Source organism: Paroedura picta, chromosome 7 (assembly GCF_049243985.1).
Source record: "Paroedura picta isolate Pp20150507F chromosome 7, Ppicta_v3.0, whole genome shotgun sequence".
NCBI lineage: Eukaryota > Metazoa > Chordata > Lepidosauria > Squamata > Gekkonidae > Paroedura > Paroedura picta.
This window is the reverse complement of record NC_135375.1, coordinates 102,876,665-102,904,091: the sequence shown is the minus strand read 5'-3', so window position 1 is coordinate 102,904,091 and position 27,427 is coordinate 102,876,665. Positions and strand designations below refer to the sequence as shown.

General features: G+C 44.3%; 1 protein-coding gene across 1 annotated transcript; it reads left to right on the top strand.

Annotated features, from left to right (window-relative positions):
- The first annotated feature begins 947 nt into the window (after window positions 1–947).
- LOC143841944 (taste receptor type 2 member 134-like) lies at window positions 948–14,875 on the top strand. Its single transcript, XM_077346493.1, has 2 exons — window positions 948–1,547; window positions 14,711–14,875. The coding sequence occupies exons 1-2, from the start codon at window positions 948–950 to the stop codon at window positions 14,873–14,875; spliced, it is 765 nt and encodes a 254-aa protein (XP_077202608.1).
- The last annotated feature ends 12,552 nt before the right edge of the window (window positions 14,876–27,427 follow it).

Below are 27,427 nucleotides of genomic sequence, written 5' to 3'. Positions count from 1 at the left end.
CGTAAACATGGCAGAGAGCAGGGACTGATCCTGACACTGTGCTTTGGAGACAAACACGTGTAACTGTCAGAACAAGGTGGGGCTGAATGCAGACAAGACAGAGGATATACATCAGGAATATTGATGCTTCAGAGGGACAGGATCACATTGTGGGGGCCAGATAAATAATACAAATGTAGAGTAGGTTGAGAGAGTACTCTTGAACCCAGGCTTGCTGTCTGAAAATAATAGCCTTGCAGTCTGGACACACTTCGATTGCCATTTTCTCCTTACTTTGGCTTGAGAAGAATAAGGCCTTGTTTTGTCATATGGTTAGACTTCCATAATTTATTCTGCATTCAGCTACTCTTGAAAACACCTAAGAAATTGAAGCTACTGCAAAATACTGTAAAAAAAACAATTAGTAATAATGGATGCATTTGGATATATACTAATTTGGTGAGTTAATCACAAAAGAATAGCACATATTTATTTGTAAAGAAAGATGCAAAGATCTCTGGGATCTCAGCAGAACGTGCAGATATGAAACATTAGAACAGGATACAGAGTCTCATAAACCAGCCTTTTCTGGTGAGATTTGCATCTCAACAGAGTCAACGTAACAAAATAGAAATAGCTCCTGTGTCTCCAAATGTTTTTTTCAGTTCCTTGACTGAAGGCCATACAATTGGACTCTTTCAAGTTAATCACACTGAACAGACAGCATTGGGGGAAAGTGTGAACATTACAGCAGAAGAAAAGGCTTTTATTTTCTGCTAAGAATAATGACTACTTTATTCATGACCACCATTTTTGCAATTCTGGTTACTGAAACTCTCATGGGATTGGTAGCAAATGGATTTATTGTCCTCGTCAATGTCACGGATTGGTTCAGAAGCAGGAAACTATCTCCGAATGACCTGATCCTGATCTGTCTTGGCTTGTCCAGAATCGTGTGGCTAGCAGTCATGCTTCTGGAGAATATAGAGAATTTCTTTGCTCTGGGCCACAGTCTTTGGAATAGCAACCATTTAATGTCTCCCATCATGTGGATATTTACAAACTCGGTCAGCATTTGGTTTGCCACCTGGCTCAGCATTTTCTACTTGGCAAAGATCGCCATCTTCTCTCACCCCATTTTCCTCCAACTGAAACGAAGGATCTCTGGACTGGTGCCATGGCTGCTTCTTGGCTCAGGGGTCTTCTCTGCTATGACAGCAATTACTGTAATGTTAAGCTTGAACAATGGCTTTTCCATGTGCCGATCCTCCAATGATTCGGAAATTCGACAGCCTGACTCCTGGAAGTACTTGGATGTTCTAGGTATGGCCCCAAATCTCATTCCCTTTCTGATATTTGTGTCATCATCCATCTTATTAGTAAGATCTCTGTGGAAGCACATAAGGCGCATACAACGCAATGGCATCGGAGTCAGGGATCTCAACACTCAAGTTCACTTGACTGCCATTAAGGCTCTGGCTTCTTTTGCCATACTGTACCTTTCTAATTTTCTAGCAATCACTTTGCAGGCAGTACTGATCTGGAATAACATGGATCACACCTGGCCCGTGAGACTGCTTGATATTGTGATTGCTGCTCATTCCTCTGGTCATACTATGATCCTAATAGTAATTAATCCCAAACTGAAACAGACATGGGTCAGGATGCTACAGCACTTAAAATGCTGTTTCACTTAAGTTCCATCTTAAAATGCTACCCAGAGGCTCTTGGGAGAGGACATTGCCTTCTGTAGGAAGTTCGTGGGGCACAATCCTACAAGATTCTCTGGTTTCTCTTCAGATCACATAAATATTTCACTGTTACAGGAAGTTCTTCAATGGGAGACACTATGTTCTTCCATTTAAATGAAAATGTATGTATTTTAATAATAGTGACTTCTCTCTCCAACTAGCAATTTTAGTAAAAGATAAATATCTATGTCGATGATATACCAGTGGAATAATTGTTTTCTCTGCTTCAGAACTGATCAGGTTAGATCTTGATACAATGATAAAAAATGATATGCAAGTAATGATAGATATTTAATATTTTACATTTCTATAGAAATGCAGTTATATTTCAGTTTCTTGCAGTTTCAGCCAAAAATCTTGTTGAATATACATACCAGTGTATATACTTACAATTTCTCTTACAATAAATGCAACAAATTTCAACCTGAGCTCTGATCAATAATACATCATATTATATTATACCTATGTTAACTGTTGATATTTTAGTTGTGTTGTATTTGATGCTAATTGTACTTGCATTTTAACCGTATGAGTACTATATATTTTTTCAAAGTTCCTTAGCTTTTTGGGTAGGAGGTTATGTTTAATTAGTATTATATGTCATGTATGTATTGATGACCCAAGCAGGCCCAATCACATCAGATCTTGGAAGCTTAGCAGAATCAGCCCTATCTAGCAGATGGAAAGGTGAACTCCAGAGAATACCAAGGTTGTGACACAAGCAATGCCAAAGTATCTCTGAATGTCTCTTGCCCGGCATCCAGACAATCTGAGGATTTCCTGACTACATTACATTTATGCCATACAATCAATCAATAAAGAAATGTATCGATAAACATTGTCAGTGGTATATGGATTCCTAGAGAGATTAAGCACAAGGACGGAGATGAGGAGTGGAGTGCTAATTGTATTTGCATTTTAAACATATGAGTAATATATATTTTTTCAAAGTTCATTAGCTTTTTGGGGGGGGGTATGTTTAATGAGTTGACACTATTAGAATAGGATGTCATGTATGTATTGATGACCCAGGCAGGGCCAATCTCATCAGATCTTGGAAGCTTATCAGAGTCAGCCCTATCTAGCAGTTGGAAAGGTGACCTCCATAGAATACCAAGGTTGTGGCACAGGGGCAAGCAATGCCAAAACATCTCTGAATGTCTCTTGCTTGGCAGCCAGACAATCTGAGGATTTCCTGGCTACAATACACTTATGCCATACAATCAATCAATCAATAAATGTATTGATGGACATTGTCAGTGGTATATGGATTCCTAGAGAGATTAAGCACAAGGACGGAGGTGAGGAGTGGAGTGCCACAGGGCTTGGTACTGGGTCTGGTACTTTTCAATATTTTTTATCAGTGATCTGGATATGGGGCAGGAAGGACTACCTATTACATTTATAGATAACACCAAATTGGGAGGAGTAGTGAACATCCAGAAGATAGAGATGAAGTTCAATGAGATCTAAATGTAATTCAATAAAGATTAGTGCAGAGTGCTACATCTGGGTAACAAAAATTAGAAGCATGCATACTGGATGGGAGATACACACACACCGTGTGTGTGAATAAGATCTTGGGGTACTTGTAGATTGTAAGCTAAATATGAGCACAGTGTGCTGCGGCAGTAAAGAAGGCAAATGCAGTCATATAAACAGAGGCATCACATCAAAAATGCAAGTTATCAACGTCCCACCGTATGCCGCACCTGGAGTACTATGTGCAGTTCTGGAGGTCTCACTTCAAAAAAGGACATGGACAAAATTGAGAGGTTGCAAAAGAGAGTGACAAGGATAATGCAGGGCCTGGGCATCAAACCCTATGAGTAACGGCTGAAGGCCCAGGGAATGTTCAGCCTGAAGAAGAAGAGGGTGAGAGTGGAGCAGGCTGCCTAAGGAGGTGGTGACCTCCCCCTCACTGGCAGTCTTCAGGCAGCAGCTGGACAGATACTTATCCTGGATGTTTTAGGCTAATCCTGCATTCAGCAGAGAGTGGGATTAGAAGGCCTATAGGACCCCTTCTCACTCTAGAATTCTATGAGTCTAGTTCAGCAGTGGAATCAGCTGCCTAAGGAAGTGGTGATCTCCCCCTTGCTGGCAGTTTTCAAGAAGCAGCTGGACAGACACTTAACCTCGATGTTTTAGGCTGCTCCTGCATTGAGCAGGGGGTGGGACTAGATGGCCTGTATGGCCCTTCCGACTCTATTATGCTAAATTTTAACATGTTGATTATTAATACATCCTTAGAATGGGACAGATGGACAACCTTAAACCTTTATTTATAGGGTAAAGTAAATACACTCAAAATGAACATTACACCTTGGATTATATGTTTTACATTAAATTCCTTTTCATATACCTAGTAGATATCATCAAAAAATTAGGACTTTATTTCAGATATGTATGTGGTGTTCTTTACTACCTCAGATTTCTTTAAAGAGGGTGCCACTTCCATTTAATAAAGATTTGTTTTTTTCTGATCTTAGTTTATAAATTGTGGTAATTATTGGGATTGATCCTCTCAGTTGCAGGTCATACCAAACTTTTTTTCTTTTGAGAATATAACAGCCTCACTGAGGTAATCCCGTTTGATGGATTACTTTTGCTTTGCAATTCCTGTGCCTTCCAATTCTGAGGCCTCACTTCTGTGCCTCCCACAGTTCAGCATGTGAGCATCGTGGGGACAATTTACTGCAGGTCAAAGTGTAAAAGCTGTCCTCTCAAGGCAAGAAGACAAACGTGAGGCAGACGGAACATGTCACTACCTCAGCTCCTTCAGTCATCATGCCACTTTGATTCATCTGAAATTCTTCTCAAACAATACTGCACTTCACTGAATCCTTTGGCTTGATCCTCCAGCAAAGAGCCAACAGCCAAGAGTCCTTTAGCTCTTGCCCTTTGGCTTCTTACAGAGTCTTCTGGCTTGATCCAGGACCTAAGAGTCCTTTGGTTTTTGTAGTTTTGCATGCACCTTTGGCACATGCCTCTGGCAATCAAGAGTCTTTTGTAGGCTGCAGAGTGCTGCGCCGGGGTGTGGGGAGACGGCAACCCGGGGCCCCGCGCATGCACAGCCCGGGGGTTGGGGACCACTGGTCTATTCAACTGAAATTTCTTGTAAGGAAGGTGCTATGTGTATTCTTTCTTTGTTTTTTAAAAGCAGTATCAAATCTTGTAATAAAATCATTGACAAACAACATGGAGTTGTATCATCAAAACGTTGTCACATGAAAGGAAGGCATCAAAACAAACAAGGAAAATGTAGTAAAAAGAAAAGAAGTTAAGAAATAGAAAACATTTTATTTTTCTACAGCAGACTGACTGAGCATACAAAACTTGAAGCTTGGTAGAAAGAAAGGAAGACAGAAACAAACTGCTAAAAACAACAACCTTGTTAGGATGCTGCAGCCAGGTAATCTGGGCTGGCTGGTCTCATCTTGCTCTAGTGACGGGTTCATACCAGAGGAGCACAATGAGCTGGCTGGGAATTGTCCAGTGGAGTGCATGTAACATTAAGTTTGAACAATGGCTTTCCCATGGGCAGATCCTCCAATGATTTGGAAATTCAAGAGCATGCCTTCTGGAAATACTTGGATGTTCTAGGTATGGCCCCAGATCTCATTCCATTTCTGATATTTGTGTCATTAGTAAGCTCTCTGTGGAAGCACATAAGGTGCACACAACACAATGGTATTGGTGTCAGGAATCTCAACACTCAAGTTCACTTGACCACCATAAGCATTCTGTCTTCCTTCGCTGTTCTGTACCTGTCTAGTTTTCTAGCAATCACTTTGCAGGCAGTACTGATTTGGAATGACATGGATCACGGTTGGCCATTGAGGCAATTTGATTTTGTAGTTGCTATGATCCTGATATTAATTAATCCCAAACTGAAACAGACATGGGTCTGAATGCTATGTTAAGTGCCATCTTAAAATGCTACTAAGAGGCCATAGGTAGAGGACATTCTCTTCTTCAAGGAAGGACACTGAAAAGCTCTTGGGATACAAACTTCTCAAATGAAAATGTATGAATTTCACTCTCTGCAACTAGCAATTTTGGTAGAAGAAACATATGTACATCGATGACATGCTGATAGAATCATTATTTTCTCTGCTTCACAACTTGTCAGGTTAGATAACTACCTTTAAATTTGGAGACAATGGCAGTAGGTGATATACAAATAATTATATATATTTCATAGTTTACACTTCCATGGCAATACAGCTCTATCCCAGTTTCTGAAGTACTGAAGCTATTATCCTCTACCAGTTTTAATGCATAAGCTTGGTAAAAAGATGTACACACAAGTCTTTATAACCTACAATTTCTCTTACAATACATGCAACAAGTTTCGTCCTGGGCTCTCATCAATAAAACATCATATTTTCAATTATATTTTACCTATATATGCAGTTGATATTCTAGTTGTGTTGTAATTGATTGTAAATATAATTGCATTTGAACCATATGGTTAATACACTGTTTTCAAAGTCCCTTTAGCTTTGAGTGGGTTTATTGGTTCGGTTAGGCTTAGTGAATTTATACCACTGGAAACAATACATCATGCATCATATTTGCTGATGGACATAGTCAGTGATGTTCCGAAATGTCATTACTTATTTTGGAAGTCTGATTCCTAGATAGATTAAACACATGAGTATGCAAAATTTTAATAAGTTGATTACTGATATGTCCTTAGAATAGGAGAGATGGACAACCTTAAACCTTTCTTTGTAAGTTAAGATAAACACACTCAAATTGACATTAATACTTGTGTTATATGTTTTTCATGTAATTCCTTTTGATAAATCTTTAAATAGGACAGCCAAGCAATGTTTCTTTCTTCTTTGCAACTCTCTGCAGATTTGAGGCCACTGCACAGCATTATTCTGCAGAGGAAGCTGGCTCTTTTGTCTCCTGTTTCATCTGCACAACAACCCTGTGCAGTAGGCCTCAAGTCTTTCAATTCAACAACAACCTGTGTGGAAAGCCTTATATGTTTCTTCTCTACCACAACCCTGTCCAAAGTAGCCCTTTCTGCCTGGGGAGCTGATCTGTATACTCTGCAGGTGAGTTGTAATTCCAGGAGCTCTCCAGGCCACACCTGTAGGTTGGCTACCCCTGGGTTGGAAATATTCCTGGAGGTTTGTTGGTGGGATTTCAAAATCGTACAATGCCTCAGAGTGCAGCCTTCAAATGAGCCATTTTTGCCTGCAGTTGGTAGGGATAGAATCATAGAATCATAGAATCATAGAGTTGGAAGGGGCCATACAGGCCATCTAGTCCAACCCCCTGCTCAACGCAGGATTAGCCCTAAGCATCCTAAAGCATCCAAGAAAAGTGTGTATCCAACCTTTGCTTGAAGACTGCCAGTGAGGGGGAGCTCACCACCTCCTTAGGCAGCCTATTCCACTGCTGAACTACTCTGACTGAGAAAAACTTTTTCCTGATATCTAGCCTATATCGTTGTACTTGAAGTTTAAACCCATTACTGCGTGTCCTTTCCTCTGCAGCCAGCAGAAACAGCATCCTGCCCTCCTCCAAGTGACAACCTTTCAAATACTTAAAGAGGGCTATCATGTCCCCTCTCAACCTCCTTTTCTCCAGGCTGAACATTCCCAAGTCCCTCAACCTATCTTCATAGGGTTTGGTCCCTTGGCCCCAGATCATCTTCGTCGCTCTCCTCTGTACCCTTTCAATTTTATCGATGTCCTTCTTGAAGTGAGGCCTCCAGAACTGCACACAGTACTCCAGGTGTGGTCTGACCAGTGCCGTATACAATGGGACTATGACATCTTGTGATTTTGATGTGATGGCTCTGTTGATACAGCCCAAAATGGCATTTGCCTTTTTTACCGCTGCATCACACTGCCTGCTCATGTTTAGTTTACAATCCACAAGTACCCCAAGGTCTCGTTCACACACAGTGCTACCTAGAAGCGTATCCCCCATCCAGTAGGCATGCTTTTCATTTTTCTGACCCAGATGCAGAACTTTACACTTATCTTTATTAAATTGCATCTTGTTCTCATTTGCCCATTTTTCCATTGTGTTCAGATCTCGTTGAACTCTGTCTCTATCTTCCGGAGTATTTGCCAGTCCTCCCAATTTGGTGTCATCTGCAAACTTGATGAGTAGTCCCTCCACCCCCTCATCTAGATCATTAATAAATATGTTAAAAAGTACCGGGCCGAGCACCGAACCCTGAGGTACCCCGCTACTCACCTCTCTCCAGTCTGATGAAACACCATTGACAACAACTCTTTGAGTGCGGTTCTCTAACCAATTCCCTATCCACCTAACGATCTGAAAATCCAGATTGCAGTCCTTCACCTTATCCATCAGAACATCATGGGGAACCTTGTCAAAAGCTTTACTAAAATCCAAGTAAATGACATCAACCAAATTTCCCCGATCCAGCAAACCTGTTACTTGGTCAAAAAAGGAAACTAGGTTGGTCTGGCAGGACCTGTTGGATACAAATCCATGCTGACTTCCTTGGATCACCAAATTGTCCTCCAGATGTTTGCAGATTGCTCCCTTTAATATCTGCTCCATTATCTTCCCCACAACAGAGGTCAGACTCACTGGTCTGTAGTTTCCCGGGTCATCCTTCCTCCCTTTTTTGAAGATCGGAATAACGTTTGCTCTTTTCCAGTCCTCCGGGACATCTCCAGTCCTTAAAGAGGTTCCGAAGATGATGGACAAGGGCTGTGCAAGTTCTCTGGAAAGTTCTTTGAGTACTCTCGGGTGCATTTCATCTGGACCAGGGGATTTGAACTCATCCAGTGCAGCTAAATGCCTCTCGACCACCTCTCTATCCATGTTAACCTGCCACCCAGACACTATCCTTTGGCTACAGCCATCTCTAGATGTGCCTAAACACTTTGACCTGTGGGAAAAAACAGATGTAAAATAGGCACTAAGCCTTTCTGCTTTCTCTGCATCTTTCGTTAGAGTTTGTCCATCCGCACCCAACAGCGGGCCTATTGCCTCCTTTACTTTACGTTTGCTCCTCACGTAACTGAAAAATCTTTTCTTGTTACAATGGGCTTCCCTGGCCAATCTTAGCTCACTCTCAGCTTTGGCCTTTCTGATGATTGAAGTGGGAGTGGTGCAGGAGTGTCCCTCCTGGGCTATGGGCTATGGCCAGCCCTTACAGCAACTGTTTGTATTCTGGGGCGCAGACAGGCAGACCAGCATCAGTCCTGTGAGTCTGGAAAGTGCCGGAAGATCTAAATAAATATTTACAGCCTGAAACTAAATAGAGAACAAGTAAATGTCTGGACACACATCGTAACTGAAATAGTAACTAGCAAATAACCTTGGCCTGGCAAATAAAAAAACAGTATTAAAAACCTTACTAAGGTCAAGACTGCTATGTACAGACAGTCTTCCTCTTAGGGTTGCCAGCTTCCCTGTTTGGCTCGCTACCCCACCTCCCTCGTGGGGAGTCTGCTATGGGGAGAGAAGGGGAAGACGATTGGAAAATGCTTTGAGACACCTGAGGCCTGCTGGGTCACTGTGGCCCATTCCCATGATAGAAGCATGTGGGCACATAACATTTTACCAACAGTGAAAATATGGGAGACAGAAGGAACAGGGTGGACACCTGTGTACTGTGACTACCCTATGTGTATTAGGGCAGAGGGGCATTTCGGTGAATGTGGCCTAATTCACACAAGAAGGGAAATGACGCAGAACTGGGGGGAATTGGTTGCCATGTAATCTTCCCCTAAGAAGAGTCTCCAGTCTGATTTTCTTGACAAGAATAAGGCCTCATTTTGTAATATGGCTAGTTTTCTGTAATGTCCTCTCCATGCAGTTTTTCTTGAAAACACCTACCAAACTGCAGCTGGTACAGAATACAGTAAAAAAAATTAGTAATAATGGATGCATTTGGAAAAAAGACTAATTTGGTGAGTAAATCACAAAAGAATAGTACATATTTGTTTGTAAGGACAGATGCAAAGATAGTATTTGACATCTCAGCGGAACGTGCAAATATGAAACATTAGAACAGGCTACAGATTCTCATAAACCAGCCTTTTCTGGTGAGATTTGCATTTCAACAGAGTCGACGTAACAGAATAGCAATAGCTCCTGAGCCTCCAGATGTTTTTTTCAGTTCCTCAACTGAAGGCCGTACCATTCGACTCTCTGAAGTTAAACACACTGAACAGACAGCATTGGGGGAAAATGTGAACATTACAGCAGAAGAAACGCTTTTATTTTCTGTGAAGAACAATGACTACTTTATTCATGACCATCATTTTTGCAATTCTGTTGACTGAAACTCTCATTGGAATGGTGGCAAATGGATTTATTGTCCTTATCAATGTCATGGACTGGTCCAGAAGTAGGAAACTATCCCCAAATGACCTGATCCTGACCTGTCTTGGCTTGTCCAGAATCGTGTGGCTAGCAGTCATGCTTCTAAATAGAACGAAGAATTTCTTTGCTCTGGGCAATGATCTTTGGAATAGCAACCATTTAATGCATCCTATCATGTGGATATTTACAAACTCGGTCACCTTTTGGTTTGCCGCCTGGCTCAGCGTTTTTTACTTGGCAAAGATCGCCATCTTCTCTCACCCCATTTTCCTCCAACTGAAGCGAAGGATCTCTGGACTGGTGCCATGGCTGCTTCTCGGCTCAGGGGTCTTCTCTGCTATGACAGCAATTACTGTAATGTTAAGCTTGAACAATGGCTTTTCCATATGGCTATCCTCCAATGATTCGGACATTCAAGAACCTGACTCCTGGAAGTACTTGGATGTTCTAGATATGGCCCCAAATCTCATTCCCCTTCTGATATTTGTGTCATCATCCATCTTATTAGTAAGATCTCTGTGGAAGCACATAAGGCGCATACAACGCAATGGCATTGGAGTCAGAGATCTCAACACTCAAGTTCACTTGACTGCCATTAAGGCTCTGGCTTCCTTCGCCATTCTGTATTTGTCTAGTTTTCTAGCAATCACTTTGCAGGCAGTACTGATCTGGAATAACATGGATCACACCTGGCCCGTGAGACTGCTTGATATTGTGATTGCTGCTCATTCTTCTGGTCATACCATGGTCCTAATAGTAATTAATCCCAAACTGAAACAGACATGGGTCAAGATGCTACAGCACTTAAAATGCCATATGAGTTAAGTGCCACCTTAAAATGCTACCCAGAGGACATTGGGAGAGGACATTTCTGTAGGAAGGACACCGAAAACCTCTTGTGACATAACCCTACAGGATTCTCTGATTTCTCTTCAGATCACATAAACCTTTTGCCTTCGCAGAAAATTCTTCAATGGGAGACACTCTATGCTTCCCCTTTAATGAAAATGTATTTACTAATAGTGAATTTTTTTCCAACTAGCAATTTTAGTAAAAGATAAGTATCTACATCTATATACCAGTGGAATAATTCTTTTCTCTGCTTCAAAACTGATCAGGTTAGATTTGATACAATGGTAAAGAATGATATCCAAGTAATGATAGATATTTAATTATTTTACATATCTATGAAAATGCAGCTATATTTCAGTTTCTTGATCCTGATCCTAGCAGTTTCAGGCAAAAGGTTTGTTAAATATAAATACCAGTACTTACAATTTCTCTTACAATACAATTTCATTCTGAGCTCTGATCATTAGTACATATTGTCAATTACATTATACCTATATACACTGTTGATATTTTAGTTCTGTTGTATTTGATGCTAATTGTATTTGCATTTTAAACATATGAGTAATATATATTTTTTCAAAGTTCATTAGCTTTTGGGGGGGGTATGTTTAATGAGTTGACACTATTAGAATAGGATGTCATGTATGTATTGATGACCCAAGCAGGGCCAATCTCATCAGATCTTGGAAGCTTAGCAGAGTCAGTCCTATCTAGCAGTTGGAAAGGTGACCTCCATAGAATACCAAGGTTGTGGCACAGGGGCAAGCAATGCCAAAACATCTCTGAATGTCTCTTGCTTGGCAGCCAGACAATCTGAGGATTTCCTGGCTACAATACACTTATGCCATACAATCAATCAATAAATAAATGTATTGATGGACATTGTCAGTGATATATGCATTCCTAGAGGGACTAAGCAAAAGGAGTGAGGTGAGGAGTGGGGTGCCACAGGGTTCAGTACTGGGTCTGGTACTTCTCAACATTTTTTTACCCGTGATCTGGATATGGGGCTGGAGGGACTACCCATTACATTTACAGATGACACCAAATTGGGAGGAGTAGTGAACATCCAGAAGACAGAGATGAAGCTCAATAAGATCTAAATGCACTAGGCAAGTGAGAACATGGTGCAATTCAATAAAGATAAGTTCAGAGTTCTACGTCTTGGTTACAAAAATGAGAAGCACGCATACTGGATGGGATATACACTTCTGGGCAGCAGTGTGTGTGAATGAGATCTTGGGGTACTTGTAGATTGTAAGCTAAATATGAGCAGACACTGTAATATGGAGGTAAAGGCAAATGCAGTTGTGGGCTGTATAAACAGAGGCATCGCATCAGAATCGTACTGTATTCAGTTCTGGAAGTCTCACTTCAAAAAAGGATATGGACAAAATTGAGAGGGTTCAAAAGAGAGTGACAAGGATGATGCAGGGCCAGGGGATTAAACCCTATGAGCAATGGCTGAAGGCCCCGGGAATGTTCAGCCTGAAGAAGAAAAGGTGAGAGTGGAGCAGGCTGCCTAAGGAAGTGGTGACCTTTCCCTCACTGGCAGTCTTCAGGAAGCGGCTGGACAGATACTAATCCTGGATGCCAATCCTGCATTGAGCAGGGGTTGGATTAGATGGCCTGTAGGGCCCCTTCCAACTCTATGATTCTATTATTCTGTTATGCTAAATGTTAACATGTTGATTACTAATACATCCTTAGAATGGGACAGATGGACAACCTTAAACCTTTATTTATAGGGTAAAGTAAATACCCTCAAAATGAACATTACACCTTGGATTATATGTTTTGCATGCTATCCCTTTTCATAAACCTCCTAGTACAGGGGTAGTCAAACTGCGGCCCTCCAGATGTCCATGGACTACAATTCCCACGGGGAATAAACAGAGGCATCACATCAAAATCGCAAGATGTCATAGTCCTACCATATGCCGCACCTGGAGTACTGTATTCAGTTCTGGAGGTCTCACTTCAAAAAAGGATATGGACAAAATTGAGAGGGTTCAAAAGAGAGTGACAAGGATGATGCAGGGCCTGGGCATCAAATTCTATGAGCAATGGCTGAAGGCCCCGGGAATGTTCAGCCTGAAGAAGAGGGTGAGAGTGGAGCAGGCTGCCTAAGGAGGTGGTGACCTTTCCCTCACTGGCGGAGGGGAGCGGCTTCCACAGCGGCATAACACTGGTCATCTACCCACCGCAGGACAGCAGGACAGCAGGACAGCAGGACCCACTTCTCCGCGGTGGTGAGCAGGCTCCCGCCCCTCCAGCACCCTGCCTCCCGCCCCAAGCCGCCCGGTCGCTAGCACCCACTGTATTTTCCTTACAGTGGGCATTAAAACTAGTTTGTACATAATTCTACTTTTAAAATCAGTCTTAGATTGATCAAAACTGAGCATTTTTATCCGCTTTAAACCTTTCTACTGAGTTCCCCCTTCTGAGCAGCCAATTTGGTCACTTGAGGATCCTCAGGCCTAAAATGACCAGGTTGTCCCACTTTTGGAGGGACATCTGGGGGCAGCTGGCAAATTGTACTTATGTTGAAATTTTAAAAATATATCTTACAATACTGTTTTTGCATTCTATGCATTCTATGAAAATTTCTGTTGCTCAATATAGACCAGATTTTTAATCAAGAAACCCCACGGTCAATGGTGTCCCGCTTTACCAATGTTAAAATCTGGTCAACTTACTCAGGCCCCTTCTGGATGCTGGCACCTGCAATTAAATGTCATGAATGTCCTTCTGGATGACTGCCTTTTGCAGGTAAGAGCTGTTGTAATTCTAGGAGATCTCTACATCTCACCTATAGTCCCCTCTCCAAAGCAGCCATATTCTCCAAGGGGACTAATCTTTGTGGTCTGGAGAAGAGCTATGGCTCCAGGGGATTCCCAGGTCCCACCTGCAGAGTGGAATCCCTGAACATCAGTGGGGTCCAAAGCCACAGAATCCCCACTCCCCAGCTGCCCTCTTTTCCAAGGAGCTGATCTGGATGGTCTGCACTCTAATTCCCAGAAATCTCCAGGCCCCACCTGGAGGTTAGCGACCCCTGGGGTAGGAATATTCCTGGAGGTTTGGAGCTGGGGCCTCAAGATGGCACAATGCCTCCCAGTCTCCCCTCCACAGCAGCCCTTATCCCCTGCAGAGCTGATCTTATACTCTGGAGGTGACCACTTTGAGATGACATGCATGATTGCGTCTGTGAAATCCCCCTGGCAGGACCTACACCAGGCCACAGTTTAGCAGCTGCTGGCTGAGTGCTTTTCCCCACCCTCTCTGCATCCAGAGGATGGGGGGGGGGAGGCTCACAGTCAAATACGCCTGTTTTCTCCATGGGTGAGGTGCCCATCTGTCTGGCATTTGGCATTCAAAGCAAATGTCCTGCATACCGGTCCTTTATTAAAAAGTCCCGCCGGCCAGCCATGTATCAACCCGGGAGGCAGGTCAGGCAGGCAGGCAGGACGCCACAGGCGGAGGGCCTTCTCCCTGATTGGTCGACTCGGCTTGCCCCTCGCCTGCACCTCGGGTGCCATTCCCCGGCTGGTTTCTGCTGCCGGGCTCACTCTGTGCAGCTCTCCCGGCCAATGAGCAGTGGGGGCAGGGCGTGTGATGGCCACGGCTCCTCCTCCCGTTGCCTAGGCGACCGCTTGCCTTGGCCGTTCCAAGGGGGGAGTGGGACATGCAGGGAGAAGGCAAGGCTGCTGCCGCTGTGGGTCTGGGGCGGTGGGCGGGGGGGCCTATGCCAGCCGCCCCCTTCCACTCCATCAGTGCCCCCCCCACCATAGTGGTGCAGCACTGTCCTTGGTGGAGGTCTTGCGGCAGGGGCCCTCTCTGCCAACCTGGCCGCGCACCACCACGTCCAGCTCTGCACTGACAGCCATGGCATCGGCCTCTGCTTCGCCTCTGACAGCATGCAGCTGGCCACGGGCTTCAAGAATGGCTCCGTGTAGGTAAGGAGGGCTGGACCCCCCAGGGCCAGGCAGGACTCATCCGCAGACAGAGCGAAGCCCTGGTGGGCAGAGGGACACGCCCGCGCCAACCCCCTGCCCGCTGGCTGCAATGGCCGTGTCCCTCTTTACAATCCTTCACATCTGGTTACCTTTTCTATGGGGGCTGCTGCCTGGATAACAGCTGTAATTCCTGAAGATCTCCAGGCCTCCCCATGAGGTTCAAAAACAAACCCCTCTCGATCCCTCAAAGTTGACAAGCTTTCCTCAAATCGCTGTAAAGGGAAGGCTTCCATGGGAGTAAACCTGAGTGCATCAGATGGAAATATTTACATACACTTTTTTTTTGCAGACACACACTCAGTATCAAACCAGACATTTAAAGATTGTTTACCCAGAGGGAATGGGATGTGCAAAGCGACTAAGTAAAAACCAAGGAAGTAATTGCTAATTTGTGATAAAATCTATTGATTCAAAACAGACTTTATTACATAGCCAGTGATTGACTCTTTATCTCAGCTCCCCTGGACGTTGGCAACCCAGCTGGCTGCACACAGAGGAGGCATCATATCCAACTCCTGAGATTAGAATCTGCCACTCTTTAACTACCACACCACACTGAATCTTAAGATCGAGTGGGAAGCAGGACGAGGAAGATGTCAAAACCATGATTTATGCTTTTGCCGTGTGGCCAGCACCCACAAAGGCCACAATCCAGGTGTGTGCCAGTATAACGCCTGGTTGGCTCCCTGAGCACATTCACCCCCCTTGAGGATTGCAGGAGAGATCAGTCTTTTGAACCAACAAATCCCACCAGGTCAATTCATCATCATTTGTGGAAACAGATGCAAAGATCGGATTTATTATCTATGGACAATGTGCAAATAGGACATCCTAGAAGAGGGCGCAGTATGAGCAACGTGATCTTTTCCAGGGAGATTTGCATCTTAACCGAGCCGCACTTGGAAATAGCTCCTCCCTCCCTGTTGTTTTCCTGTTAATAAAAGGAGGGCCCCAAAGTTGCACAGTATGCAGGTGACGGAAACCGTGAGTCTCGCGGCAGAAGAGACGCTCCTTTTTTGTGCTCAGAAAGATGGCCACGTTGTCGTTAATAACTGGCTTTGTGCTTCTCATCATGGAAACCCTCGTTGGGACGGTGGCAAATGGATTTATTGTCCTCGTCTGCTGCACTGACTGGTTCAGAAGCAGGAAGCTCTCCCGGATTGACCTGATCCTGGTCTGTCTTGCCTCGTCCAGACTCCTGTGGCAGGCAGTGGTAATCCTGCATGTGACCATGCTTTACTTTTTTTTGCAAACCTATATATTGGAAAAGGTGAATTCAATGGTGATGATCATGTGGTTTTTTACAGACAACGTCAATCTTTGGTTTGCTGCCTGTCTCAGCGTTTGGTATTTAACAAAGATCGCCATCTACTCCCACCCGATTTTCCTCCAAGTGAAGCAATGTTTCTCTCGGCTGGTCCCTTGGCTGCTTCTCGGCACGGTGGTTTCCTCTTCGGTTATGGATGTCATTGTCTTCACATATTCCATCGATGGCTCACCCGCTTGTAATCCCTACAAAACACTTTTAAACAATAGCCGTGATTCCGATGTGAAAGAGATTTGCTCATTTGCAGACCTTGCCTTTTCATGGATTACTCCAAATGTGCTCCCTTCTGTGATATGTTTGTCCTCCACCATCTTGTTAATCATCTCTCTGTGGAAGCACACGAGACATTTGCAACACGATGGAATTGCCGTCCAGGATCTCAGCAGCCGCGCTCATCTAAGGGCCATCCAAGCTCTGGCTTCCTTTGCTGTTTTGTATCTCTTCAGTTTAATAGCTAAGATATTACAATTAATACTGGCTTGGGAAAGCAATGATATATCTTGGACATATGTATATCTGTACATTTTCAGCGGTGTGTATCCGGCTGGGCATGCAGTTGTCCTGATATTAATTAATCCCAAACTGAGAAAGGCGTGGGTCAGAATGACGCATCACTTAAAATGTCATGTGAGCAAAGCACCATCGTAAAACTTTCCAAAAGAACAAAGGGAGAGGACATTCTCTTGGGAAGAAAGGAACCTGCAAAGGTCTTGGGGGACAATCCATCCAGAGGTTCTCCTGGCGCTTAAGGCACATTGAATTGTTTTGATGATGACGATCTCCTAGTAGAGAGAGGTCTTGGCTCCTGCAACTGCAAATGACTCTTTTGATTCACTGTTACTTTTGCTGTGTAACTAAGCTGCAGCATCCATCTAACTTCCAGACAGACTTCTTCGTACCCCTTTGCCTCGTTTAAACACTTTGAATGAGCAGGGCAGGGAGGACGGGTGACAATCCCAACCTGAGAGGATTTCTTCTTCAGGCCTCTTCCTGAGTCATCAGTCCCAGGTATTGAATGTGTTGGCCTCAGGGGAGGATCAATTGGGAGTGTGGCCATCTGGTTGGCACTACTTGTTTTATTGGATCTTTCAGTAGCATTTGACACAGTCAACCAAGAGCTACTAGCTGACCATCTCACTGACACTGGAATTTGGAGGACAGCCCTCCAATGGCTGACCTCCTTTCTCTGGTTGTCACACACAGACAGTAGCACTGGGAGAGAGGTCCTCAAGCTGCCACCAACACACATGCAGAGTCCCGTAACGTGCGGTTCTCTCTCTGATCCTGTTCAACATCTTCAGGCGCCCTCTTGCCCATTGGGTACGGATGTTCGAGCTGGGTTGTCATCAATATGCGGATGACACCCAGCTCTTCCTCCTGATGGATGACCACACTGATGCTCCCACAGAATCATTAGCCAGCTGTCTGGAAACAGTGATGAGGCATAGTCATCTGAAGGTCTATCCTTCAAATGCAGCAGTCCTGTGGCTGGGCAGGAACGATCCAAGCAAGGAAGCGTATTTGCCCAACCTGGACAGTGCGCAACTATCAGTGGCTCACTCCGCCAGAAACCTGGGCGTGATCCTGGATGTTTCTCTTTCCATGGAGGCCCAGGTCACAAAAGTAGCACACCTTTCCCTCTTCCACCTCTGCCATGCCAAACTTCTGTCACCCTACTTGGCCCCGGAACACCTAGTCACCTCGAGGCTAGACTTCTGCAACTCGCTCTATGCAGGCCTGCCCTTAACTTTGATCCGGAAACTGCAACTGATCCAGAACGCAGTGGCCAGGGACCTCAGAGCAACACCATGGAGGTCCCACATCTGGCCCAGCTTCCAACAATTGCATTGGCTGCCAGTCGAATTCTGGATCAGGCTTAAGGTTTGAAGGTAATTGTCAAACGTGAAGAGAACTCACAACAGGCTTCTTACTTAAAGAAAGCTTTATTGAAAAGTACTACACGCTCCAGGACTGCAAAGTCAAATCTGACTAGAGTACAGATTTGCTTCTGCTTATCAATACAATTCTCCCGCTCAAAACTTGACAGTTCCCAAGGGAGGGGGGAAGGAGAGAAGACACATATGCAATTAAAACAGAGATACATTCTTATGGCCTTGACTAGGTGATAGCGAAACCAGGCCCAGCCGAGAGGCCTCAACAAGTGATAAGGTTACAACAACAGATTATTCACTTTTATGGTTAGCAAGAATACAGGGCCTGGGGCAACCAGGCGCCAAGCAATATAACTGACATGGAGGAACTCAGGCTAATTTATGACAGAGATTCTACAATCCTGACAGTAATTACATTCAAGGCCAGATATGGTCTGGGCCCAGTGTACTTGGAGGACCGCCTCTCTCCCTATGCCACTCAAAAAGCTCTCCACTCTGCCACTTCCAACCAGGTAGTGCCCCAAGGAAGTCCATCTGACTTCATCCAGGGCAGAGCCTTCTATGTCCAGACTCCCACCTGGCGGAACAAACTCCCCGGAGGATATTAGAGCTCTAATGAAACTAATACAGTTTTGCAGGGCTTGCAAAAGGGAGCGCCTCCGCCAGGCATTTGATTGAGGTCAACCAAACCTAAACAACATCTACTGGGCAACTGAACATCCCTCCCTTGAACCCAAGTGACAGACAAGACCAACCATGGGCCTGTTAGATTGTTTGCTATGTTAAAATGGTATTTCTCTATTTCTATGCTTCTCTGTTTGACTGCAGACCAAAGACCCCACTTCCTGTTGTCAGCAGCAAATATACCAATCTGTCCCCTCCCTCTTGGATTATCCCAGATCCTGTTGGGAAAAGAAGCCCCACCCCCCTCCACGGGAAGCTCCTTTTTGTCCTAGATTATTCTGAGAAGTCTCCTCCCCAGATATCTGCTTCCTAACTCAATGAATTAGTATTTGAAAGGAAGTGAGCAAGTGATTATCATTGCCCCTCTCCTCGCTCCAAAGCTCAGCAAGAGAAAGAAAAAAATCTTGTTTCATTTTGAAATTGCCTACAAAGCGGTATTTTGCCACATCATATATAAAAACAAAATTTCATGCCTTTTTTCAAGTTCTTTCTCCATAAATCCCAACAGAATAATCTCTGGTTTCATTTCTATATTCGTCTTTAAAATCTTCTGGATTAATGCATGTATTTGTATCCAGAATTTGTAGCCTTCTTACATGTCTACCATAGATAAGATGTCCCTTCTTATTGTTCACATTTTTTGCAAACATTCAAAGTATTTTCTGAACATTTTAGATAACCTCTCAGGTGACAGTTGCCAATGGTACATAATTTTATAAAAGTTCTCTGTTATGTAAATTTAAGACCCTTCATCCACATATTTTCCCATTGTTCCATTTGTACGTCATGTCCAAAAATGTTCACCCATTTTAGCATGCATTCTTTCACACGTTCTTTCTCTGTCCCAAATTCCAATAAGAATTTATAGATCTTAGTAATAATATGTTCATCATTTGTACATAATTGTACTTCAAAATCAGTGTTAGATTGATCAAAACTGAGCATTTTTATCTGTTTTAAAACTTTCTAATGATTGTACATTTAAAAATTTGAGAGATACAGCCTTCTGTGGTTCGATATTCTCTTGTTTTCATTTTACACTCCCCTGAGAGAAATTGAACGTATCACAATATGTTAACCACTTGTCTTTAAATATCAGTAATCTCCTTTAAAATGCTTCTTGTGTTGAAATCCATGTTTGTGGACATAATCTAAATGTATACTTATTTCATAATCTCAAAATGGCTCATCTAATAAAATGATTTTTAAATTCTATGTTACATTTAGTTTTATCATAGTACAGATATCTGTGTCACTCATCTCGAACCATGTCCTTCTAAATCCTCTAACCTTCTGTTCTTCAACACAACCCATTCTTTCATCCAAAATGGACAGCAGGCCACAATATATCATTTCAAGTCATGTAAACCAAATCCAACTCTTTCCTTTGTGTTTTGTAATACCTTATATTATACTTCTTTTCCCCGTGCCATATAAATGTAAATAAATCTTTTTACTATTGCAAAGTTACCTCTGAAAAGTTCCTCAGGCTTTGTCTGAGGAAAGAAGATAAGAAACGTTATAATAATGCTTTCATAACTGTTCAGTTAAAAATAATTTATCACCATGGTTCTCTCTCTTATGATCTGAGATCAGTGACAGGATGGATGAGACAAGCCTTGGATTTCCCTCCTTGAGAAGGTGGGAGCTCCCAAGCTGCAATCTTTCCAAGTCCGATGGGATACAAGGCACCCAGGAGAAGACTCCCCTTCCCTCCCTCCCTTCTTCCTCCTCCCTACCCTGTCTCTTTAGCTCCATTCCTTTCTCCTCCTTCTCTTTTCTTTCTTTCCTGCCTTCTACAGGCTTCCATGCTACCAAAATCTCCCTCTGCCTCCCCCACTCCCTCTGCCATGGCCGGAAAGCTTTTGGGGGGGGGGGGGTTGGTTTGAAGCTATCTGGAGACTTTAGCTCTGGGGCTGGAAGTGGACCTGATATTTGGTGGCAGGGACCTCGCTGGAGTCTGCTCTTCTGGAGTTCCCCCTTCAGGGCAGCCAATTAAGTCACCTGAGGATCCCCAGGCCCCTTCTGGATGCTGGCACCTGCAATTCTGTGCCGTGCAGTCCTTCTTCTGGATGATTGCCTTTTGCAGGTAAGAGCTGTTGTAATTTTGGGAGATCTCTAGTTCCCTCTCCAAAGCAGCCATTGTCTCCAGGGGGACTCATCTCTGTGGTCTGGAGAAGAGCTATGGCTCCAGGGGATCCCCAGGTCCCACCTGCAGAGTGGCATCCCTGAACATCAGTGGGGTCCAAGGCCATACTCTCCAACTGACCTGGGTTGTCTACACATAAACACTCATACCCAGAGATCTCCAGGACCCACCTGGAGGTTAGCAACCCCTGGGGTAGGAATATTCCTGGAGGTTTGGAGCTGGGGCCTCAAGATGGCGCAAAGCCTCCCAGTCTCCCCTCCACAGCAGCCCTTTTCCCCCGCAGAGCTGATCTTATACTCTGGAGGTGAGCACTTTGAGATGACATGCATGTTTGCGTGTGTGAAATCCCCCTGGCAGCACCTACACCAGGCCACAGTTTAGCAGCTGCAGGCTGAATGCTTTTCCCCACCCTCTCAGGTCTCCCCATGAGGTTCAAAAACAAACACCTGTGGATCCCACAAAGTAAAAACCAAGAAACAAATTGACAATTGGCTGTGCGATAAAGTCTACTCACTGAAAATAACGTCCAGCTCCCCTGGACGTTGGCAACCCAGCTGGCTGCATACGGAGGAGGCATCAATCCAGCTCCTGAGATTGGAGTCTGTCGCTCTTTAAGCACCACACCACACTGGGCCTTCAGATCGAGTGGGAAGCAGGGCCAGGAGGGTGTCAGAACCATGATTGATGCTTTTGCCGTGTGGCCAGCACCCACGAAGGCCACAATCCAGGTGTGTGCCAGTATAAGGCCTGGTTGGCTCCCTGAGCACATTCACCCCCCTGGAGGATTGCAGGAGAGATCAGTCTTTTGAACCAACAAATCCCGCCCGGACACTTCATCATTATTTGTGGAAACAGATGCAAAAATCGTATTTATTATCTATGGACAATGTGCAAATAGGACATCCTAGAACAGGGCAGAGTCTGAGCAACATGATCTTTTCCGGGAAGATTTGCATCTTAACCGAGCCGCACTTGGAAATAGCTCCTCCCTCCCGGTTGTTTTCCTGTTAATAAAAGGAGGGCCCCAAAGTTGCACAGTATGCAGGTGACGGAAACCGTGAGTCTCACGGCAGAAGAAACGCTCCTTTTTTGTGCTCAGAAAGATGGCCACCTCGGCGTTAATAACTGGCTTTGTGCTTCTCGTCATGGAAACCCTCGTTGGGACGGTGGCAAATGGATTTATTGTCCTCGTCTGCTGCACTGACTGGTTCAGAAGCAGGAAGCTCTCCCGGATTGACCTGATCCTGGTCTGTCTTGCCTCGTCCAGACTCCTGTGGCAGGCAGTGGTAATCCTGCATGTGACCATGTTTTACTTTTTTTTGCACACCTATATATTGGGAAAGGTGAATTCAATGGTGATGATCATGTGGTTCTTTATAGACAATCTCAATCTTTGGCTTGCGGCCTGTCTCAGCGTTTGGTACTTAATAAAGATCGCCATCTTCTCCCACCCGATTTTCCTCCAAGTGAAGCAAAGTTTCTCTCGGCTGGTCCCTTGGCTGCTTCTCGGCACGGTGGTTTTCTCTGTGGTTATGGCTCTTATCGTCTTCGCACGTGGCTCACCTCCTTGTGATCCCTACAAAGCATTTTTAAACAATAGCCGTGATTCAGAAGAGAAAAAGATTTGCTCCTTTACAGACTTAGCCTTTTCAAGGCTTGTTCCAAATGTGCTCCCTTCTGTGGTATGTTTGTCCTCCACCTTCTTGTTAATCATCTCTCTGTGGAAGCACACGAGACATTTGCAACACGATGGAATTGCCCTCCGGGATCTCAACAGCAGCGCTCATCTAAGGGCCATCCAAGCTCTGGCTTCCTTTGCTGTTTTGTATCTCTTCAGTTTTGTAGCCAGGATTTTACACTTAATGCTGTCTTGGGAAAGCAATGATCTTTCTTGGACATCTATATATTTTTACAATGTCAGTGGTCTGTATCCGGCTGGGCATGCTGTTGTCCTGATATTAATTTATCCCAAACTGAGACAGGCATGGTTGAGAATGACACGTCTTGAAATTTCATGAAGCACCATCATAAAATTTTCAAAAAGAACCAAGGGAGAGGACATTCTCTTGGCAATGAAGGAACCTGCAAAGCTCATGGGGGACAATCTATCCGTAAGTTCTCCTGATGTTTCAGGCACATTAAATTGTTTTGATGAAAATGACCTTCCAGTGGATTGAGTTCTTGGCTCCTGCAAGTGCAAATGACTCTTTTTATTCACCAATACTTTTGCCTCTGAATATCAGTGTCTGCCATGAAGCTAGAAGAGTTGCTTCTTATATGCTGCTTTTCTCTCCCCGAATGAGTCGCAAAGACTGTTTATGCATTGGGTCAGAATGACGCATCACTTATAATGTCGTGTGAGCAAAGCACCATCGTAAAACTTTCCAAAAGAATGAAGGGAGAGGACATTCTCTTGGGAAGAAAGGAACCTGCAAAGGTCTTGGGGACAATCCATCCAGAAGTTCTCCTGGCACTTAAGGCACCTTGAATTGTTTCGATGATGACGATCTCCTAGTAGAGAGAGGTCTTGGCTCCTGCAACTGCAAATGACTCTTTTGATTCACCGTTACTTTTGCTGTGTAACTAAGCTGCAGCATCCATCTCACTTCCAGATAGACTTCTTCGTACCCCTTTGCCTCGTTTAAACACTTTGAATGAGCAGGGCAGGGAGGACGCATGACAATCCCAACCTGAGAGGATTTCTCCTTCAGGCCTCTTCCTGTGCCATCAGCCCCAGGTATTGAATATGTTGGCCTCAGGTGGGGATCAAACAACAGCATGGACACCTGGTAGGTGTACCATGCGCCCAATGCACCTCCAGATGCCCTGCCAGCCCTGCTGGAGGCGGTGGTGGCCTGAACAATACATCCCCCCCAAAAAAAACTATTAGCCCTGGGTGACTTTAACATCCATGCCAAGCTACAGGGCCCCAGAAGTGGGTTGGAGCTGGTGTCAGCCATGGGAATTCTAGGGCTCTCGAATTTGTTGTTGGCCCTGCCCAGGCAGATCACACCCTGGACCTAATTTTTGGCATGGGTTTGATCATGGATCTGGTCACAACAAATGCCATGCAATGGTCAAACCATGATGGCTTGAAGGCTCAACTGATGCTGTCACCCCCTCCTCAGTTGGGCATCAAGTGGAGTTTAGCACACCCATGGAGACATGGATCCCATTGGATTTCTGAATATTCTATGGCGGTGGTTCCCAACCACCGGGCCATGAAGGCCTTGGCTGCGGCTCCCTCCCCCCGCTCCCCCAGTAAGAAACTTCCCCGGCCGCAAGCAAATCGGCAGCAAAAGCGGCCGATTAGCTTGCAGCCCGGCAAGCTTCTTTTTGTGGGAGGGGAGGAGAGGGAAGCCGGGCTGTGCATGCACAATGCGCATGCGCGGCTGGGTTGTGCATGCGCATTTGCGGCATGTGCAGCCGCAAATGCGCACGCACGGCTCTCTCCACCCCCAGTGGTCCGCAGCCTGAAGAAGGTTGTGGACCACTGTTCTATAGGACCCAGGTCCTCCCGGCCCATCTCTAAATGGTCTGGTCAGTGACCGGTATGACAGAATTCTGTCTGCCATGAATGAGATAGCTCTCCAACGTCTGCCCCCATCTCAAGTGAGCTCCTTGATTTTCTGAGGAAGTTAGTAAGAAGAAACGGGAACTGAGATGACTAGAGGGAGTTTGGAGGAAGACTCGTGATGAAGCCTCAAGAACATCTTATAAAAAGCAGATAAAAGCCTATGAGATTGCGGTGAAGTCAGTAAAACGCAACTTTTACTCAGCTACCATAATGTCTGCTAACTCACGCTAACTCAGTGGTTCCTCCGCTAATGGAAAAAACAACTCTGGAGTGACCCTGATGGATGACCTCCGTCACCAGTTGGGCCTAGGCAGATCGGCACTGCTTGTTTTATTGGATCTTTCGGTAGCATTTGACACAGTCAACCAAGAGCTACTAGCTGACAACCTCACTGGGAGAGAGATCTTCAAGCTGCCACTGACACACATGCAGAGTCCCGTAAGGATCGGTTCTCTGTCTGATCCTGTTCAACATCTTCAGGCGCCCTCTTGCCCAAATGGTACGGATGTTTGGGCTGGGTTGTCATCAATATGCGGATGTCACCTAACTTTTACTCCTGATGGATGACTATCCTGTAGCTCCTACAGAAGTATTAGCCAACTGTCTGGAAACAGTCATGAGGCATAGTCATCTGAAGGTCTAACCTTCAAAGGCAGCGGTCCTGTGGCTGGGCAGGAACGATCCAAGTGAGGAAGGGTGTTTTCCCAACCTGGACGGTGTGCAGCTATCAGTGGCTCACTCCGCCAGAAACCTGGGCGTGATCCTGGATGCTTCTCTTTCCATGGAAGCCCAGGTCACAAAAGTAGCACACCTTTCCCTCTTCCTTCTCCTCCATGCCAAACATCTGTCACCCTACTTGGCCCTGGAACACCTAGCCACAATGATCCATGTGACAGTCACCTCTAGGCTAGACTTCTGCAACTAGCTCTATGCAGGCCTGCCCTTAAGTTTGATCCAGAAACTGCAACTGATCCAGAAAGCACAGGCCAGGGTCCTCAGAGCAACACCATGGAGGTCCCACATCCGGCCCAGCCTCCAACAATTGCACTGGCTGTCAGTCGAATTCTGGATCAGGCTTAAGGTTTGAAGGTAATTACGTTCAAGGCCAGATATGATCTTGGCCCAGTGTACTTGGAGGACCGCCTCTCTCCCTATGCCACTCAAAAAGCTCTCCGCTCTGCCACTTCCAACCAGGTAGTGCCCTGGCCACAAGGAAGTCCATCTGACTTCAACCAGGGCAGAGCCTTCTATGTCCTCACCCCCACCTGGCGGAACAAACTCCCAGAGGATATTAGAGCCCTAATGAAACTAATACAGTTTTGCAGGGCTTGCAAAAGGGAGCACCTCCACCAGGCATTTAGTTGAGGTCAACCAAAACTAAACAACATGTACTGGGCAATTGAACCTCCCTCCCTTGAACCCAAGTGACAGACAAGACCAACCATAGACCTGTTAGATTGTTTGCTACGCTAAAATGTTATTTCTCTATTTCTATGCTTCTCTGTTTGCCTGCAGATCAAAGACCCCACTTCCTGTGGTCAGCAGCAAATATACCAGTCTGTCCCCTCCCTCTTGAATTATCCCAGGTCCTGTTGGGAACAAGAAGCCCCACCCCTCTCCACGGGAAGCTCCCTTTTGTCCTAGATTATTCTGAGAAGTCTCCTCCCCAGATATCTGCTTCCTAACTCAATGAATTAGTATTTGAAAGGAAGTGAGCAAGTGATTATCATTGGCCCTCCCCTCGCTCCAAAGTTTAGCGAGAGAAAGAAAAAAATCATGTTTCATTTTGAAATTGCCTACAAAGGGGTATTTTGCCACATCATATATAAAAACAAAATTTCATGCCTTTTTCCAAGTACTTTCTCCATATATCCCAAAAGAACAATCTCTGGTTTTATTTCTATATTAGTCTTTCAAATGTTCTGCATTAATGCATGTATTTGTATCCAGATTTTGTAGCCTTCTTACATGTCCACCATGGATGATAAGATGTGTACCTTCTTATTGTTCACATTTCTTGCAAACATTCAAAGTATTTTCTGAACATTTTAGATAACCTCTAAGGTGACAGTTGCCAATGGTACATAATTTTATAAAAGTTCTCTGTTAAATAGATGTAAGAACCTTCATCCACATATTTTCCCATTGTTCCATTTGTATGTCATGTCCAAAAATGTCCACCCATTTTAGCATGCATTCTTTCACATGTTATTTCTCTGTCTCAAATTCCAATAAGAATTTATAGATCTTAGCAGTAATATGTTCATCATTTGTACATAATTCTACTTCAAAATCAGTCTTTGATCAAAACTGAGCATTTTTATCTGTTTTAAACCTTTCTAATGACTGTACATTTAAAAATTTGAGAGATACAGCCTTCTGTGGTTCGATATTCTCTTGTTTTCATTATACACTGCCCTGAGAGAAATTGAACGTATCACAATATGTTAACCACTTGTCTTTAAATATCAGTAATCTCCTTTAAAATGCTTCTTGTGTTGAAATCCATATTTCTGGACATAATCTAAATGTATACTTATTTCATAATCTCAAAATGGCTCATCTAATAAAATGATTTTTAAATTCTATGTTAAATTTAGTTTTATCATAGTACAGATATCTGTGTCACTCATCTCGAACCAAGTCCTTCTAAATCCTCTAACCTTCTGTTCTTCAACACAACCCATTCTTTCATCCAAAATGGACAACAGGCCACAATATATCATTTCAAATCATGTAAACCAAATCCAACTCTTTCCTTTGTGTTTTGTAATACCTTATATTATACTTCTTTTCCCCGTGCCATATAAATATATATACATCTTTTTACTATTGCAAAGTTACCTCTGAATAGTTCCTCAGG

Excerpts from the sequence above, each read along its gene's own strand:
- LOC143841944 (XM_077346493.1), top strand. The coding sequence starts at position 948 with ATGCTTCTGGAGAATATAGAGAATTTCTTTGCTCTGGGCCACAGTCTT. Across the intron at positions 1,548-14,710 it reads ACATGGATCACACCTGGCCC|TGGTGCAGCACTGTCCTTGG; the intron begins GTGAGACTGCTT and ends CCCCCACCATAG.